General features: G+C 37.4%; 1 protein-coding gene across 2 annotated transcripts in view; it reads left to right on the top strand.

Annotated features, from left to right (window-relative positions):
* The window catches only part of TRIO (trio Rho guanine nucleotide exchange factor), a 254,473-nt gene that overhangs the window by 160,480 nt on the left and 76,649 nt on the right, over window positions 1-17,344 (top strand). For both annotated transcript variants that reach the window (XM_086740366.1, XM_086740365.1), the window contains exons 22-33: window positions 223-417; window positions 529-644; window positions 1,180-1,246; window positions 2,022-2,131; window positions 3,197-3,266; window positions 3,742-3,831; window positions 5,701-5,793; window positions 8,037-8,148; window positions 10,216-10,406; window positions 13,646-13,747; window positions 15,898-16,040; window positions 16,611-16,710. In XM_086740366.1, coding sequence (XP_086596492.1) covers window positions 223-417; window positions 529-644; window positions 1,180-1,246; window positions 2,022-2,131; window positions 3,197-3,266; window positions 3,742-3,831; window positions 5,701-5,793; window positions 8,037-8,148; window positions 10,216-10,406; window positions 13,646-13,747; window positions 15,898-16,040; window positions 16,611-16,710 — 1,389 coding nt within the window. The remainder of the gene's footprint in view (window positions 1-222; window positions 418-528; window positions 645-1,179; window positions 1,247-2,021; window positions 2,132-3,196; window positions 3,267-3,741; window positions 3,832-5,700; window positions 5,794-8,036; window positions 8,149-10,215; window positions 10,407-13,645; window positions 13,748-15,897; window positions 16,041-16,610; window positions 16,711-17,344) is intronic.

The raw sequence follows: 17,344 nt of genomic DNA, 5'->3' as shown, positions 1-17,344 counted from the left end.
CAACCTGCTTCTAGTCATGTAATAAAACCCAAGGAAACCTATGTTCATCTTGTACTATTTTTATTTAAAAAAGAGTATCTGTTTAAAGGAGTTCTGGGAAGAGAGAGAAGGAAGATAGCTCCTTTGGCTTCTCCAACTGTACTTAGTAGCAAGTTAAGCAAAGCGACCCACTTCATGACAGGTAGAGCCTAGTAACTGTTCGATATTTTCCTGTTTTCATAGCAAACCAAAGAGAGGGTGAAGTTGTTGATACAGCTGGCTGATGGCTTTTGTGAAAAAGGGCATGCTCATGCAACAGAGATTAAAAAATGTGTCACAGCAGTGGATAAGAGGTACAGAGACTTTTCCCTGCGCATGGAGAAATACAGGACCTCTTTAGAGAAAGCTCTGGGTATTTCCTCCGATTCCAATAAATCGGTAAGAGAAATTTGAGTGTGATGACAGACAAACAACCTTTGCTTGCATTTGATTTAGCTATCATTTTCTCCTGTCTCCTTTCTTAATCAATTCTTCCTTTCTTTATTAAAGAGCAAAAGCTTGCAGCTGGATATAATCCCAGCCAGTGTCCCTGGGTCAGAGGTGAAACTGCGTGATGCTGCTCATGAGCTTAATGAAGAAAAACGAAAGTCTGCCCGCAGGAAAGAGTAATAAATTTATTTATTTTTAATTAATGAGAATGCGTAAATCAATCCTGATAATGAAACAACTGTCTGACAGCTTAGAAATTGGATAAATGGTAAAAAGAGTGATATTACTCAAGAGCTCATACTGCCTTTTATTCACATGCTTGTTCTCACAGATGATTCTAGCATGTCAGAATCTTAAACTTTCAAAATGCTTAGACTTCTTTTAACATGTTTTTTTTTCTTTTAAGAAATAATGTTAAATAAATGTGTAATGGGAGGAGAAAGGACAACAGTTAAATGTAGCAAGTGAAAAGCATTTAAGAAAAAATTCCATCTCCTTCCCCGTTTCTTTTTTGCACTGGTTAGTAATGCAAGGATGTTACCTTTTATGTTTCCTTCATCTGTTACCTCTCTTCACATTTTAGTTCTCAGATTTTTCTGGCAGCAGTGGAAAAAGGAAATGCTGATGAGGAGAAAGATGTGTTCTGGTTATTATGCGTTCATAATGATCTAACAGACTGAAATTTGATTATTCTTTCTGTTGTCACCTAAGGTTCATTATGGCTGAGCTAATTCAGACAGAAAAGGCTTATGTAAGAGACCTCCGAGAATGCATGGATGTAAGTTTTCCTTTTTTCACTAATCTTTAAAGACAAGATTCAATCCATTGCTTTGTGTTTCTTTCTGGGTTTAACAGCTGAGTGTGACTGGTTTGCAGTCATAGGACCAAATTGTCTTTTTTGCTATTAAGAAGAACCCACAATTCCATCTGTTAACAGCCGCTTTGGAATTCATCCTGTATGTTTTGCTTTTGTCAGTACTGAGTTTCAGCATTTGCTCCTTTCCCAATTCATAAACGTGTGACCTTTTTTGTTTTAGAGAGGAGAGGGAAAAATGAGGGATTTACTTTTACTTGCTTTGCTAGCAAAATAGAAGAGCTTCTGTTAATTCTCTTATTATCTGTATCACGTGTTCTGCTACTAGCTGACTTTTTGAATAGAAATTCAGAGAGATTCCATGGAAAAGTGCCCAGTAATTGTTATGCTGAAGCAAGTAATATTCAGTGTTAGTTGTTGCACAAAGTATGAACTTCTAGACAGCACACATGACCTTGATAAGAAATATCCTGAAGCATTAGAGGTTGTCAAAAACACTGTGCATTTTAAATGATAAAGTCACAGAGACTATGTTAAATTGTCAGTTTTAGAGCTTGGATTTAACTGTCAAAATCACAAGGTATATTTGACAGAATACATGCTGTCAGAATTGGAGAGGATGATGATGCTTCATGATTTTTCTCCAATTTCTCTCCAGGAATGCATGCTTACAGATACCTGGGTGCTACTGTTCAGAGTTTATCACAACTTTTCATGCATCTTTTTTTGTTCTGAGCAGACCTATCTATGGGAAATGACAAGCGGAGTTGAGGAGATCCCACCTGGTATTGTAAACAAAGAACACATTATCTTTGGAAACATGCAGGAAATCTATGAGTTCCACAATAAGTGAGTGACTTATCTTCCATTTCCATATTACTACTAAATCCAAATGATGACCTAAGGGATTTCCTAATGAAAATATTGTGCATATAAATAATGGAGGCTTTTCTATTAAAAATCTAAAGGATTTCTTCTCATGTTGCTAAATGGTTTCAGTTGCTGCTTTTTGCAGCCAGGTAAGTACACCATTAGAAACGTTTTTAGTCTTGGACGTCTTTCAGCCTTTAAGAAATTATTTCAATACATTAAAATTTTGCAGTAGGTTTTCCAGTTGTTCTAAAGAGATGGAAACCACTGAACTCAATAGAATACAGATAGAGCACAAACATCAGTTTAAGACTCTGTCATTTCTTCATTACCCTGATTCCTGATTTCCAAGTGTGACTGCTACTGGGAAAGAGTAGGACTCCCCACTCTGTCTTGGCTCTTCAAAGCTTCTGTGGAGATGCCTCACTATTGTATGTTTATTTGAGTACAGAGCATGAGAGACTTGTCCACTACATTTCTTCTGAGAGGCGTGGTTCCTAGGCAGATCTGTATACAGAAGTCTTGCTCTGAATCTTCTCTCTTTGTTAATTCATTTGTTTGTACAATGTGTTGGTACTGGGTTATGATTCTTCTAAGTAATAAAAGATACCTAGCGTATTCCAGAATCTGATTTTGCAGTCCTTTGTATGCTTTGTGTTAACTTGAGCATCCAAAAAGCAAGGTGCCTCCTTTTTCTCTGGAGATGAAGGCTAAACTTTTATTGAAACTGAAAGAGTAGGAAACCTTCTTGATGGAAAACAGCAGCAGTTATTAGATTTTTGTGTACTCTGATGTGTTAACTATATGTCTGCTGGATGAATTTCTGATCTTCACATCAGGATCTGTATTGAATTACATTTTATATTAGTTCTGTTATTACACGTTTTTATCCATTCCTGATATCTTTACTTCTTTAACTCCTGCTGTTGGTATGAATTGCAGCAAGTTTTCTAGCCATCATTATTCACAGAAAATAGATGAATATCATCTGCTCTAATGAAAATGTTCACGTGCCTTGTCATGTTTATTTCTTTTCTACCGTAGTATATTCCTCAAGGAGCTGGAAAAATATGAACAGCTACCAGAAGATGTTGGACACTGCTTCGTTACTTGGGTAATAAAGTCAGACTTATGTTTAGAAGTAACAAGGGAGGTAGGAAGCATGAAGGGATGGATTCTTGCTCTCAGGCCCCTTTTTAATTTGTAAAATTTGTAGAAGTACCTCTTCCTTCAAAATTGAATAAAAATATTTGTGTCTTTAACTGGGGAAAAAAAAAATAAAGGCGCTACTGTCAGATGCCAGTGCTTAGCTGCTCTTGAAGTTTATGCACTTTAAGTTGCGTAAACCTGCGTTCAGGTTTGGTTTGCCATCTTTGTCTTAGCTATGAATAATCTACTTTTGCATACATTGCTGTTGGTTTTGGTCTCACTTGCCTGATGTATTTTCTTATGCTGCCAGTTTGAATGGGAAAATAATTCTGTATAGTTCAATTTCTTGAGAGAGAAGATATGCTCTGATAACTGTAAAAACTTTGAGACAGAAATGATGCTCTCTGATAACCTGTGTAAATTTGCATTTTGTTCTGCAGGCAGACAAGTTCCAAATGTATGTTACTTACTGTAAAAATAAGCCAGATTCTACCCAGCTGATCTTAGAACATGCAGGAGCATACTTTGATGTAAGTACATTGTGTCCATCTTAAAAGTATGCCTTGGCAGTTTGAATCATGTACTTGCAGTTACGCTGAGTGCCTAATTTTTTTTTTTAAAAAAAAGCAGGCTTCCTGGTACTAATGCTGTCAGCTTAAGAAAATCAATCCTATATCTCACATGGTTAACTTATATTGCTCAGTTGGTCTCATAGAGCTGTCAAATCAAATGTAGAAAGTCGCTGTCATGTATCATAGTTCAGAACTGGAAGCGGGTTCTGGCAGCCACAACTGAGACATGGATCTTCAGTTCTTACAAGCACATTCTGCAGATCTTAGCATTTTGATGTGCTTAGTTTGCATGGTACGTAATAAAGACTGACATCTTCATTAAATTTTTGGAGCACCTTTAAATTGTAATTGTATGCAGTGGTAATTCAGTTGACTGCCATTGTTCAAAGCCACTGCACGAACCACCTTGCTTATCCAGTCCCAAGGTTACTTGGTTTACGTGTAATAATCCACTTAAAGAAAGGACCAAAATATAGCAGCTGCTAGAGGTTTTAGGGAGGAATTTTGGCCACACTGAATGAGTTTTGGTTGAACGTGTATTTACAGATGATTCGATTAGAGTGCTCTCTACCCCTTTGTTTCCTTCTCCACTGTGTTGAGCCATTAGCTGTGTGGTGACACCACAATTTTTTGTTTGTAGAAGTAGAGGGAAGGGCATAATAAAAACAATCAATCAAAAAATCTCAGAAGTTCTGGGGGTTAATTTCAAAAGCCTGTCACTGAGGAGATAGGGATTCCAAACATTGTAAGATAAAGTCTGTCTGTGAAGCTTGTTTTTGCTTCTGTGAAGCAAGCTTTCACTGCTTGAAGAAGACCAGGTAAGTTAAAGGAAATCAGGCAAATATGTCTAAAAAAATGCAAATAAAATTTAGTAAATATTATTTAAAAAAATAAGAGGACTCTGACATGACTCTGACATCATGACTCATGACATGGCATGTCTGCCATTGCCTTCTTTGATCCCTCTCTTAACCAGTGTGTCTAGAGCTCTCCATCCCCTAATCCACCTAAAGTAGATCAGAAGTGTGAAGACCTAATTCTGTGCATGGGTAACTTGAAGAGCTTCTGTTGTCCACCCGTGGACCATGTGAAAATGTCATGTGTATCACATCCACTCATGGTTAGAAAGCACATAGCTGCAGCGCATCACTTGCTGTTTGAAATTGTGTGGTCAAAATATATCCAATACCGTGATAAATGGCAAACACTGGCCATGAAGTTGAACCATGATCAGTACTTGAAATCTGTAATTGTCCCATCTAATTGTCATCTAACTCTGTTTTCCTCCTTGAGCTTTGTGGAGGTCATTCTTTTTTTTTGTTTGTTTGTTTGTTTGTTTGTAAGTGGCTTTTTTCTTTGTAAGTGTGTGATAACCTCTCTCCTTTAGTTAGAAAATGGTACTTCGTGCTCCCTCTTGTGGGAGAAAATGCTGAGACTATGGACAGTTGAACTAGCAGTTTTAAGAAACCTCCACCTCAGCCTTCCTGTGGAAGTCCTGGCTGTTCCCCAGAACACTGAAGTTTGTTTTCATTGCTCTCTTGCGACTAAAAAAAGAAATACGGATTTTTTTTTTTTTTCTCCAAAAGGCATTGCTACATGTTCAATATCCCTAATCATTGCTATTTGTATTTAGGCTTGTTGAAATGCTTCACAGGTACCCTCGAAGGTAATAATCTTTTTGTTTGTACAAAGTGAGCAGGCAGATGTACAACATACCATTTGCTGTGGCAAGAATACTTGTTATCCTGTGTTTTTTTTAATTTCTCCTTGCTGAAATAGAATTTGTAGTTAAGTCACAGTCCTCAAATGTTTGCTCTTTTCATGTAGGAGATACAACAGCGACATGGACTGGCCAACTCCATCTCCTCTTACCTTATCAAACCTGTTCAAAGGATAACAAAATACCAGCTCCTTTTAAAGGTCAGTATTAATTCATAGTTCTTCATCTGCTTCTGCTGTTCTTAAGAAGGCTGAAATCAGGAGGGCTTTTTTTTACTCTGTACTCTGAGACTACAGCATCCTGAGCAGTATCAGATGTTGCTGCAATATTTTTAGGAAACCACTGAAAATGAATGAAGGCATAAATAAGCAACTTTTTGTCCGGATTCCTGTAAATCAAAAAAGATACCTCTCTCCTAATATTTACTTAGGAAATAAAATTTGCATTTCTAGAGTGAAAAAGTAATTCATGGCCATATAGACAGGGACGTTTTTGTAATGGTTTCTGCAACAAGTTCTGGCAAGCCATTAGCTATGTTTATGATATTATGTACTGTGAAATATATACATTTTTATATATATTTTATATATAAAACTGTTATATAAAATACCTACAAAATATATATGTGTATATACACACACACTGAGTATCTGTAGAGCTGTTGCAAACAGTTGTTACTTGTAATGTTGCCTGGAAATGTCAAGTAAATAGTAGCTGTTAAAATAAACAAAACTTTGGGAAACCTACAGTTAGAGCTTTTGCTCAGTGGACAGATGTCTTGTTGACTAAGCAGCAGTGTTCTTGAACTGTGATGGATCTCTGTTAGGTGGCTTTGCTTGTTTTGTAATAGCTGCCTACAAAAGCACTGTAACTGATCTGTGTCTCCCCTTTCTACATGAGAAGTGCCATGAATGATCGTTTTTAAAATTTATGAAAAACATTGCAGGCTATTTCAGGTCAAGTTGGATGGAAACAAGTCTGTCATTTTTTAACTGAAACATATTGTCTGCTCTCCCCTTGCAAAAAGGTGCAACTTGATTAAGTTATAACTTACAGAAATACTCCAGGCTCTGTTGTTTCAGAAATTTTGAGATAACTGATTCCAACAATTATTTTTTAAAATCTAAATATGCCTTAGCTATTACATCATTGAAGTGATGGGATAGATTGATTTCACCAGGGTTAGCAGAGCCAGATAGCTTTGCTGCATAGTGAAATGGATTTATTTAGTGGTTGCTGGGTTTTCTTTTTCTTCCCATCCCCCTCAGCGCATCCCCCTGCCCCCCACCACCAACCCCTCCTCCCTGCCCCCGCCCCCAGCCCCCAGAAGATGAATGACTTAAAACATGGAAGGATGAAGAGCCCAAAACTTGAATGATAGCTGAAACATTTTACAGTTCTAGAAGATCTGCTTATTTTTCCAGATAGTATTGAAGCTGCTTGTCTTCTGTGCCTCTTGGAGGATATTCAGTTATTCTCGCTTTTCTGTAGAGTTTTCATGAAAAATTTAAGTGTGATGATGTAGTGTTTTGCTGTGATGGTGGTATTGGCAGTTAAATAAAAAATAGTGTAATGATGGTAATAGTAGGAATCACCTGGCTTTCTCTTTACAAAGGGAAAGGGAATTTAACCTGAGGGAATTAATTAAGTGGACGTTCTGAATAATAGAAGGAACATAATATGGCCTTTTGGTTAAGTAAGTTGCATTTTATCTTGATACTGTTCAAATGCTCAAAGGATGTGAGGAAATTTGAATGTCAGCTCAGGTACTGTTATGTTAATGTCTGTGAGGTGTTGAATGGGTAGGGAGCTGCATTGCCCTAAATCCCACTGCAGCATTTCGGCATATTCCATTCTCTAATTTCTCTCCATTAGTTAATGCTTGTTTGTATTCAAACGTTTTGTTTGGAGGATGCTTTTAACTGTGTGAACACAGAATAGAGAAATAGATTGAATACTTGAAATGAAACAATGTAAATCCTCTTATCAGCAGTAGTACAGGGCAGGTCTTTGGTGCGCTGGGGCTAAGACTGACATGGGGGGGGAGGGTGTCCTCTTGTGCTGTCCTACTTTCTGCCATCTTCATGACCTGGCAGCTGCATTTTTCTGTGTCTTGATGTAGCACTGCATCTGATAGCTGTGTCTGCTTATTAGAAAAAAAAAAAACAAACCACATTGTCCTTAGTGTAACTTTCAAAGATTTCTTATTAAGCAGGTGATCTTGTGTAAATTAGAGGTGGTTAACTGAAAGCTTGGGCTGCTCCTTGAAGAACAGATCATGGTAGATACAAAGTATGTGCTCATGTAATTGGCAGAGCAAGAAATTAAAAAAGATTTTACATGCCAAAAATGATTCTTTGCTTGTTAGAAGTAGTATATGGTTATCTATCATATTAGTGTAGAAACACATGATAGAGTACTCATGTCTGCTCATCTTTTGCAGGAGCTGCTCACATGCTGTGAAGAAGGTAAAGGTGAGATTAAGGATGGCCTGGAGGTGATGCTTAGTGTGCCAAAGCGAGCCAATGATGCCATGCACCTCAGCATGCTGGAAGGTAGAATTCAAACTGGCTTTCCAATTCAGTTATATGCTGTAGATTAACTCTGTTTAATAACTTTATATTACCATATGTTGAGAAGATCTGAAGAATGTAAACAACTTTCTTATCTCTGGGTTTGTATTTTATATACCTTTTATTTGGGGGTATATAAATGCAAACTTATTAGGAAAATTAATTTTGACAGACAGCTCTTACAGTTTTGCTAATTTTTAAAATGTTCTTTTATCCTGATCTTTAGCTGTGCGACTGCAGATTTGAAAAATAAGTAGGCTAACAATGTTTTCCACTAGTCACCTAAAATGTAGGTGAATGGTCAGACACAATAACTTTGGCTACGTTTTCCAACTAGTATCCTTGCTTCTTTACGTGAGGAGCATAAGTGTATTAGAGGTGATTTTGCTGATTTATGTATTAAATAATTGTCTCCAAGAAGTTTGTCATTTTCACATCTGTTTGCTGCCTGATCCATAACAGACTTCTGGTTGAAATGAAATGTATCTTCTGGCAGTAAAACGTCAGCATAAGCCAATTTAGCCTGAGCCTTAGCCAGAACAGCATAATTGTGTTCATGGCACACAGTGAAGGTTGGATGTAATTGCTTCTATGTGCTTAGAACAACTTTCTGCCAAAATCTGTTTTGTAATTGGCACGTTGTCATGTATGATTATGCCATTATGCATTCAGTAATAAAACTGTTTTTCTTTGGCGTTGAAATTTTTTGAGATAAAAGCCGAGTTGTCTTACCTTGCAGTTGCTGAATAAAGAGTTATAGGTGCTTTTAGTCAATATTCCTTTTCCTCATCTCTGCCTTCTAGTAGTAAAATGGAGCTTATCATGAAATTTTCAGTATTGTGCAAGTTACTATAAAACTCATCTTTGTTTGACATGTGATCCTCAATCATGTGAATGCTCAAAATCACCTTTCTTCGCTGATTTTAAACAATAGGAATGTTGGTCAGTTTGCAGGATCACTTCCAAATGCTTTATTCAGGAGATAGTGTTAGTACAAATGCTGACCAGCGTTGGTAATAATTTTTTAACCCTGGGAATGTGACTCTGGAGAATATCCTAATCTTTTACATAAGTTGGTTCTATAACAAATCATGCGTGTATCGTTGAGCCATCCCACGTTAGACAAATATAGTGAGTGAGCACATTTCCTCTTTGTGTCTGGAGGATTTTGAATGAACATCCTGATGCAGCTTGCCTCTGATGCTCTCCATACTGTTGCCCTGTTTAGAACAGTGAGAACTGTTGTTTTCTGGAGAAGGATGATGCTGTTCTGTTCAGAGAATACTGGGAAGCAGTATCTGTTTAAAATGCAGTTTAATACCAGAAGAGTATGGTAGACTAATTTCTGTTATCCTGTAACTCTGAAGCTGTGTATTAAACTGGGAGAACACTGTACTGCTACAATGGAAGTTGATACAAAATTGTTGATATTCTCAATCTTTGTCTTTAGGTTATGTCTTAAGATAAGTAATCCAGCTGCTATTTCTTTATTGGGACCAATGTTGGAGTGACTCAATGGCAGGCTGATCACATGGCAAGAGCTCCAAGCTGCCATCTTTTTTCATCCCCTATTGAAACATTTTTTGTGTGCTCATTGCATACATAGTAGGGGAGATATACCACCAGAAAAGGTAGCATTTGGGAGCTTGTCAGAACAACCTGATGTGCTCTCTGTGTCCCTTGCAAATTGCTCACTTTGTACAGTAGCAGAAAGCATTTAAGAGAAATCATTTTAATCCCTGAAGAGGTTACCGGAAGCTGACATAGAGATCTGTCATTTATTGGTGAAATATTGCCAGAAGAGTTGATAAACTTTTTAATAGTTGGATCTCTAAATTTAGACATAGACTTGAGCTATAGTTATATTTAACATATTGCAATGTTGAAGTGAAATCTTGTTTTTAATACTGTTTACCTGGAACTCCATCTTTTACAAGGTATATTTGGAAAAAAAAAAATCAGATCATTTAATAAATGGAAGCCGTGCTTTTTAATTTCCTCATATTATCAACTTTTCATGGTGAACCTTTCCTTTCCCTGGGTTTTTAGGCTTTGATGAGAATATAGAATCTCAGGGAGAGCTCATCCTTCAAGAATCCTTCCAAGTGTGGGACCCCAAAACCCTAATTCGAAAGGGAAGAGAGAGGCACCTTTTCCTTTTTGAGATGTCCTTGGTTTTCAGTAAAGAAGTAAAGGACTCCAGTGGAAGGAGCAAGTACATTTACAAGAGTAAACTGTTCGTAAGTATGGAAGAACAAGTGATTATATTCAGAAAGCTGTCTAGATTAGATTGTGACTAAGCTCACATGATTTAAATGTGCCTGAACAACTATTATAGTGCACTGAAAGAATTGTGTAGACTGTATTGTAAGTTTGCTGCTTCCTCATGCTTTTGAGGGGTAAGAGTAGACTGAAAGCAACTACTGAAGGCTATGTGTGAATGTTGGTGTGTTAGGATAAAGGAAAATCAAGACTGGGCTGGACTGAGTTTGTGTTAATTGTGTGTGTGATTGCTGATTCTTTGAGGGTCATTTGTATAAAGCAGAAGGATGAAAGTTGACAAGCTGCCTTCATCTTGCTTGTTTACTACTGCTGTTGTAGTAATATCTATGTTAAGGATTCATTTTGGTGGATATTCTACCCATACTGATCTGGAAAGGCAAGAACTCCTTGTTATGGAAAAGTTCATTCCAGAATGTCTACTGAGACTAATATCCTTATGGTGGTATTTTGTAAATAAGATGATAGCTCTTATGGTCTACTGAAAGGATGGAAATTTTTTTCTCCCTGTTTATTAAAAAAAAAAAAAAAAGTCTGCTGTTCCCTTATCCATAGCATGTATGCTTTACAAAATGTGACCCTGGAATTCATACCCTTTCCTTCCTGTCTCATTGGATGACTTGGGTGAGAGCAGTATTCACACCCCATAAATTTATGTAACCAAGTGAGAAGACAGTCTCCCATGGCTTGCTCTGCATCTGCCAGAGGCAAGATTAGCTTTCCTACCAGACAATTTAGAACAAGTATTTGAAATTACTTTACTCAAAATCACACTCTGGAAGACATTATTCTTCTATTGATCCTGTTGGGATATATGACTATAAGCCTTTTCTCCCTGCTTCAGCTTCTTCATTCTTTCCCTTTTCCCACTTTCGTGTCCAGACTGGTAAACAGCTTGGTTCAAAAAAACCTCTTTTCTCTTTATCTTACTTTGCATATGCTATCACTTCATTCCCAACACTTGCTCTCCTTCCTGATATAAGGTAGCTAGGAGGTAACACAGCTGCAGTTGTTTTGTTGATCACACCTTTCTTTGGTGCTTTCAAGAACCTGAAATATGAAAAACTTTTGGTGTACTGGAGAGTAATGTTAGCTGCCAAGGCATTACAATGGGAGGGGAGACAGAGCTGAAAAATTCGTTCTGTAAGCTTGTCATGTCAGTTCCTCCGGCAGGAATTTAGTAATACCCTTGAGTCCTAGAGAAGTTGCCAGGAATATTGAAGACTTTCATTGTGCCTCATTTTTAAAATACAAGCATATCTTTTTGTCTTCATATTCTATTTGGCAAAATATCTTGTAGTGCAACTTATTATTACAGCAATTCTTATCATTTGATCTTTAGAAAAGCCGATCTTTTTTTCACATTATGGTGTCTCCTGCCTCTGGAAGGTAGTTTTACAAAAGTGAGGTCTTCCTCTTCACTTTGGATGTGATGACCATCATGGTTTCTCCAGCACAGGATACTCGATGGCATGACTTGTACTAGTGGAAGAATACGTTAATTAACTCTTGGCAAGAGGGGAAGTGTCCAAAAGCAAATGCCCAAGGAAGGCTATGGGAACACGGCAAGCAGGTGTTACTTTGCCAGAATACTCTCTGTCCACCAGTAAGGGGCAGTTCAGGGGTTTCCTCACCTGCATGTGTTTTCTATGGATTCAATAACCTGCAATGGATTTCTCTTTTGTGAGCTTGTCCTTGCACCTCGTGGAGACTTTTAGCATTTACAGTGTCCCTTGGCAAAGAGCTGTATGGCTCAACCACATATTGAGCCCAGGCCAATCTCCCTGTGTCGGGCCTTGAACCTGACTCTCTCCCCCTAGTTTCGCTTGATGCCTACCAGTATTGAAAGAGACAGTATGTCGGTTTTGCCACTCCTTACTGTACAGACCTCTACTGCATTGTCCCTCAGTTGTCCCTTGAAAAATTAATATACACGAGTGTACCAAGGCTTCTCAATTTACTAGGCTTTAAAAAATAAGCAAAGTTTAAAATTGTACTATTTTGCCCATTCAGACTTTACATTGGGCAGTGCAGTAAGGTATATTTTCTTTGAATAAGAATGTAATGTTGGATTAAGTATTTTACAAGCTTTTTAACACACATAAGAGTTGTTGGTGAGTCCAGTTTAAAATGCATCACAGACTTAAGTATTTCGGTGAAGAAGAGTCTATTTTACCAAAAAGAGAAACAAGGCTGAAACAGTGGATGTGTTGAGTTAGGGTTTTTTAGAGGGGGAAAAAAAAATCCAAAAAACAACAACAAAAAGCCATCACAAAAAAAACCCAACAAGCTGGCATCCAAGTGAGACAAGAAAAAAATTACTTTTACTCAGGTTCTGCGTATCCAACATCTCTTGTGATGAACTGTGTGTGTGCTAGTGATGATGTCTATGAGGGGAAAAATACAGCTTCTAATAATGAAAGAATGCTTAGCAGCTGTCTTTTGGAGTGAGAGTTCTTGTAGTTTGAGCTATATTTCTTAATGTGTAATTTTTTTGGAGCAGAGCCTATATCAATTGTTTAACTGGAAGCCAATTCACATGATTGAGATGGTGTTCCAGTTGGAAAGAAAGAGCGCATTTCGGATGATCATTAGCTATTAAAGTCTGACATTAGAACATTCCCAAAGACTGATTGTTAATGTAGCTGTCCCACAGAATTCTCTAGGGAAGCAGCATTTCTGAATTATTTAATCTGTTTCAGAGGGAAGGAAACACACTGGGAAAGGCTCCTTTGGCAGAAAAGTGATCAGAGTTTTAGAAAATATCAAGAGAATTCTTAAGCATATCTTATCTGAGAGAAAACATAAAAACCAATAAGTAGTGAGTGTTCCCTGATGGAAATCAACAAGGAGAGAAGCCAACACTTATTTTTTTTACTAAGCACCTTTTTTTAGAGTTATAAGGCTTTTATTGTCAAGACAAAAATGTAAAATAACCAATTTGGTATTTCAGATTGTAAGTGCTATTGTTTATTGTTACTTTACAGGCGAAACTGTTTAGCTTGTGCTTCTTCCTTGTTTGAAGAAACCCCACCACTACCTGCAGAATAAAGGATTCTCTCTAGCACAGGAGTTAGCCTTAAGCTTCTAAAAATCTCTTTAAATAGCAGAGCTCAATTATTTAGAATATTAGCATCCCATTGTGGCTTCTGAGAAAAAAAAATACTATGTCATCCTAACAAATTTCTCTTAATTCCAGACTTCTGAACTGGGTGTCACAGAACATGTAGAAGGAGATCCCTGCAAGTTTGCTCTGTGGGCTGGAAGGACACCAACTTCAGACAACAAAATTGTACTCAAGGTAATTTTAGCAGATGTGCTTCTACAGCCTATACTGAGTCTTGTAGTTGTTGTTCATACTTATTGGGTAGGCAACCAGTGATGACTTTTCCTGCTTTGAGAGGGACAGCTGCTGACAGATAATTTTCCTTTGTGTGTAAAGGATGTGGTGTCATGTGTCTTGACAGCAGAAGGGAATCTATGTGGTCTACTGAAGGATTAAACAAACTTGCTTTCACAAATCAGAGTAGGAAGAGGTTTGATCTCATGGACTTGTATAGCTTGAAGACTTCAGCCATTAGCTGACAGAGCAACTAACAGGCCACAGACAAATCATGGCATCAGTGTTACATTTCACGCTGAAGTCATTGCTGTTTGGTGATGCTGTTTTTCATGGTCCATATTTTTATGCAGAAATCCAAACACTTAAAAAAAAAATTGTATGTCTTTCTGTGGGCTGCAAGTTTTTCTGAAGATACTTGCGTTTGGATGAGAGTGCATTCAATGTCTGGGGAAGTTACAGGTGTCAGTAGTGCTCTTTGCCCAGCTAGGAGAATGGCTAAATCCGTTTTTCCTGTGACTCTGGTGTGTAACCTGGGACCTACTGTTTCAACTGGAGATTTTTTTTGTAATACCAGAAACAGCTAATGAGTAATTTGACATATTTTGAGGACTGTGTCAACTTTGAACCTTTCCTTTTGTATCTCTTAGCTGTGTTGAGCTGAAAAAAAGATTCATCTTCCCATTTACAGGTTAATACACCTACTATTAAACTTGTTTACATTTCCACATATATTTTTGGTGGTTATTCAGTAATGCCACTTAAAAATGGCCACTCAAATTTACACATTGCCACTCAAATTTATGTTTTCCTAGTGAATTACAGGCTAAGAAGAGATCACATAGGTTTTGTGACAGCAGTCAATGAGTGCAAGGAAATTAAATGTAACATCACTGAATAATACAATTTGTTCAGTCTTAATACTCCCATATTTTCACAGACAGTGCTTTGCAGCCTGAAATGATGCTCCCAGGGTACAACAGTATAAGGGGTTCTGTTTAAGGGTGCTCTGCATAAGCTCACTTTAAAGTGTTCCTGTTCTCTTCTTTATTTAGAGCATAGAATATTTAGATAACTTGTATGGTATATGAAGCTTTTCAACAATTTTATTGATTTTTTCTGTTTGTTTGTTTATTTTTGAAGTTGCAAACTAGCACTTCCTTAGCTCATTAGTATTATAAGTAAATTCCATGCAAACCTAAATAAAGGATTTAACAAAACTTTGTGTTTGGCTTCTTTTCCTGAATGTTTTTGTTTGTAAAAGAAAAAGATCTTTTTCCTAACCGTTCATCTGTTCCTGCAACTTTCTCCATCCTTTTAGAATCCCTGGTTATGAAATATTTATCATATGTTAAATATTTATAATTTATTTGAATCCTATTATTTCTGGAGACAGCAATTAAGAGTAGTAGGCAGTTATAGATAATAATTTTTTTAGATCTGCAATAATGTTTATATTTAATAGCATTTCAACTGCAGAGTTAAATTGGATTAAACAATCAGATTATAGGTTGGACAGCTGGATATCAAGTCTTTTCCAGGGTGTCTCAAAAATATAGATCAACTGTTGCAGGCATTTGTTAAAATACAATCCCTAAATTAGCTTTCTGCTTCTAGGTATGTTTCCAAAGTGGGAAGAGTAATACATGAAATGTTTTGTAGAAGTATATGTTGCAAAATAAGTTATTTTTTCTGTCAATGTTGGTAGATGATGATATAAAGTTAGAATTGCCCTAAAATGTAGCATGAGTTTAAAACACCAGAGTTCAAGGTGTTAGTACTCATATTCTTTAAGTGAGCCAATCTACCCTGTCTCGGATGAGATGCATACAGGGCTTTCGGCTTCAAGTTATGAAAGAGGATTCTGAATCTAAAATAGAATGTTTTTTAAGTTAACACTATTAATAATGTTGAGAAGTATAAAGTAGTGTTGGTACGTCAAAATGAAGACAACTAGCTTGAATTTCCTTTTTTCTGTTCAAGTTCTCAAAAATTATTCACAAAGTCATTCTTTATGCCTTCCTTTTTGTGTTTATTAGCTGGCTGTATGTGTAGATCTTCTCAGCTTTAATGGTCTATTGTGGGGGTTTTGTTTCTTTTGCATATCAAAGGCATCCAGTATAGAGAATAAACAGGACTGGATCAAACACATCCGGGAAGTGATACAAGAAAGGACTATTCATCTGAAAGGAGCATTGAAAGAGCCGATCCACATCCCCAAAACCGCACCAACAACAAAACAGAAAGGAAGAAGGTAAGTAGTATTTAAAATAATCAGAGATATCTAAGTATGCAACAGCACTCCTTCCTCTGTAGTGTTGAATTTCTAATGACTTGCGGTGACTTGGACAAAAGCAAGAGTCATTTTGGCCATTTATCTTATAGTTAATTTCCAGTCTCCTGCAATGCTGAATTTGTTGAAATTTCTGCTCCAAACAATCCCTGCCTTGTGTACCTTCAGGGATTTTTTACAATTCTGCATGTGTTATTCAGGTCCTTGGTTTTCTTTTGTGAAGCTTGAAATGTGTGACTGAGTGTTCTTCTTGCTAGCTTTGGCGAAGTGGCTGTGCAAGTTTCTTGCCAGAGTTCTGGCTGGTTGGTTGTTGCCTTAATTCTACACGATGTAGACCTTGAGCAAATGAATCTGCTCTCTTAAGGCATAGAACAAAGTATTAAGTGCTGAATATTTTATTCTTGCATCACTTAGTTCGGCAGGTGTCTGTTGCCACACTGTCTAGGTGCCCCTTCTTTAGAGTTGCACGTAGGGAACTAACACGTTACAAACACGGTGCTAACATTGTAATGAAAACTGAATTATTTGCAGGGATGGCGAGGACCTGGACAGTCAGGGAGATGGTAGCAGCCAACCTGATACTATTTCAATTGCCTCACGAACCTCACAAAACACTCTAGACAGCGATAAGGTAAGTTTACCACGTGGTGTTCTGTTCTGAAAGCCAATGATTCCTCCCTTAGTGTGAGTTAGCACCCAAGATTAGTCGTTACTACCTTCAGAGAGGAGGCTTGGAAATATTCAGTCTCTTAAAAATAGCTGTATGCAATCAAGAAAATATCTTGGTACCATGGGGGAGCAGGGGTGATTGTTTAAATCTAATAGGTCATGAAGGAATTATGTTTGTTCCGAACTGAAACCATTTTGGTCCCATCTCTTCTGCACATTGTTCAAAGCTTTGACTGAGTTTAAAAAGGAAGTTTTATTTTCCATAAAATTTTATGATCGCACAGAGTTTTTCTTGTTGTCAGTCTCAGCCTTTCTGAAAGCAATCTGTCTGATTTTGTATTAGCTTGAGGTTGGTGGTGGCCACCCAGATGCTTCTGTGAAGCAAAAACACTACCCAATGTTGATGGGTTAGAGAGTACGCATGTTTATTTTCTGCATGAGAGCTGATGGAAATCAGCATATTAAAGAGGAGTAACCCACAGCACTATCATATGATACTAGTGCTAGCGTTTCGTTTCCTCCATCTCTGCCTATAAATTCTGGCTGGGTTATCCCACAAGGATAACCCAGCCAGAATTTCTCATGGGTGGTAGATA

The sequence above is a fragment of the Chlamydotis macqueenii genome, chromosome 2 (assembly GCF_036417535.1).
Source record: "Chlamydotis macqueenii isolate bChlMac1 chromosome 2, bChlMac1.mat, whole genome shotgun sequence".
Classification (NCBI taxonomy): domain Eukaryota; kingdom Metazoa; phylum Chordata; class Aves; order Otidiformes; family Otididae; genus Chlamydotis; species Chlamydotis macqueenii.
This window is presented reverse-complemented; position numbering and strand designations above follow the sequence as displayed.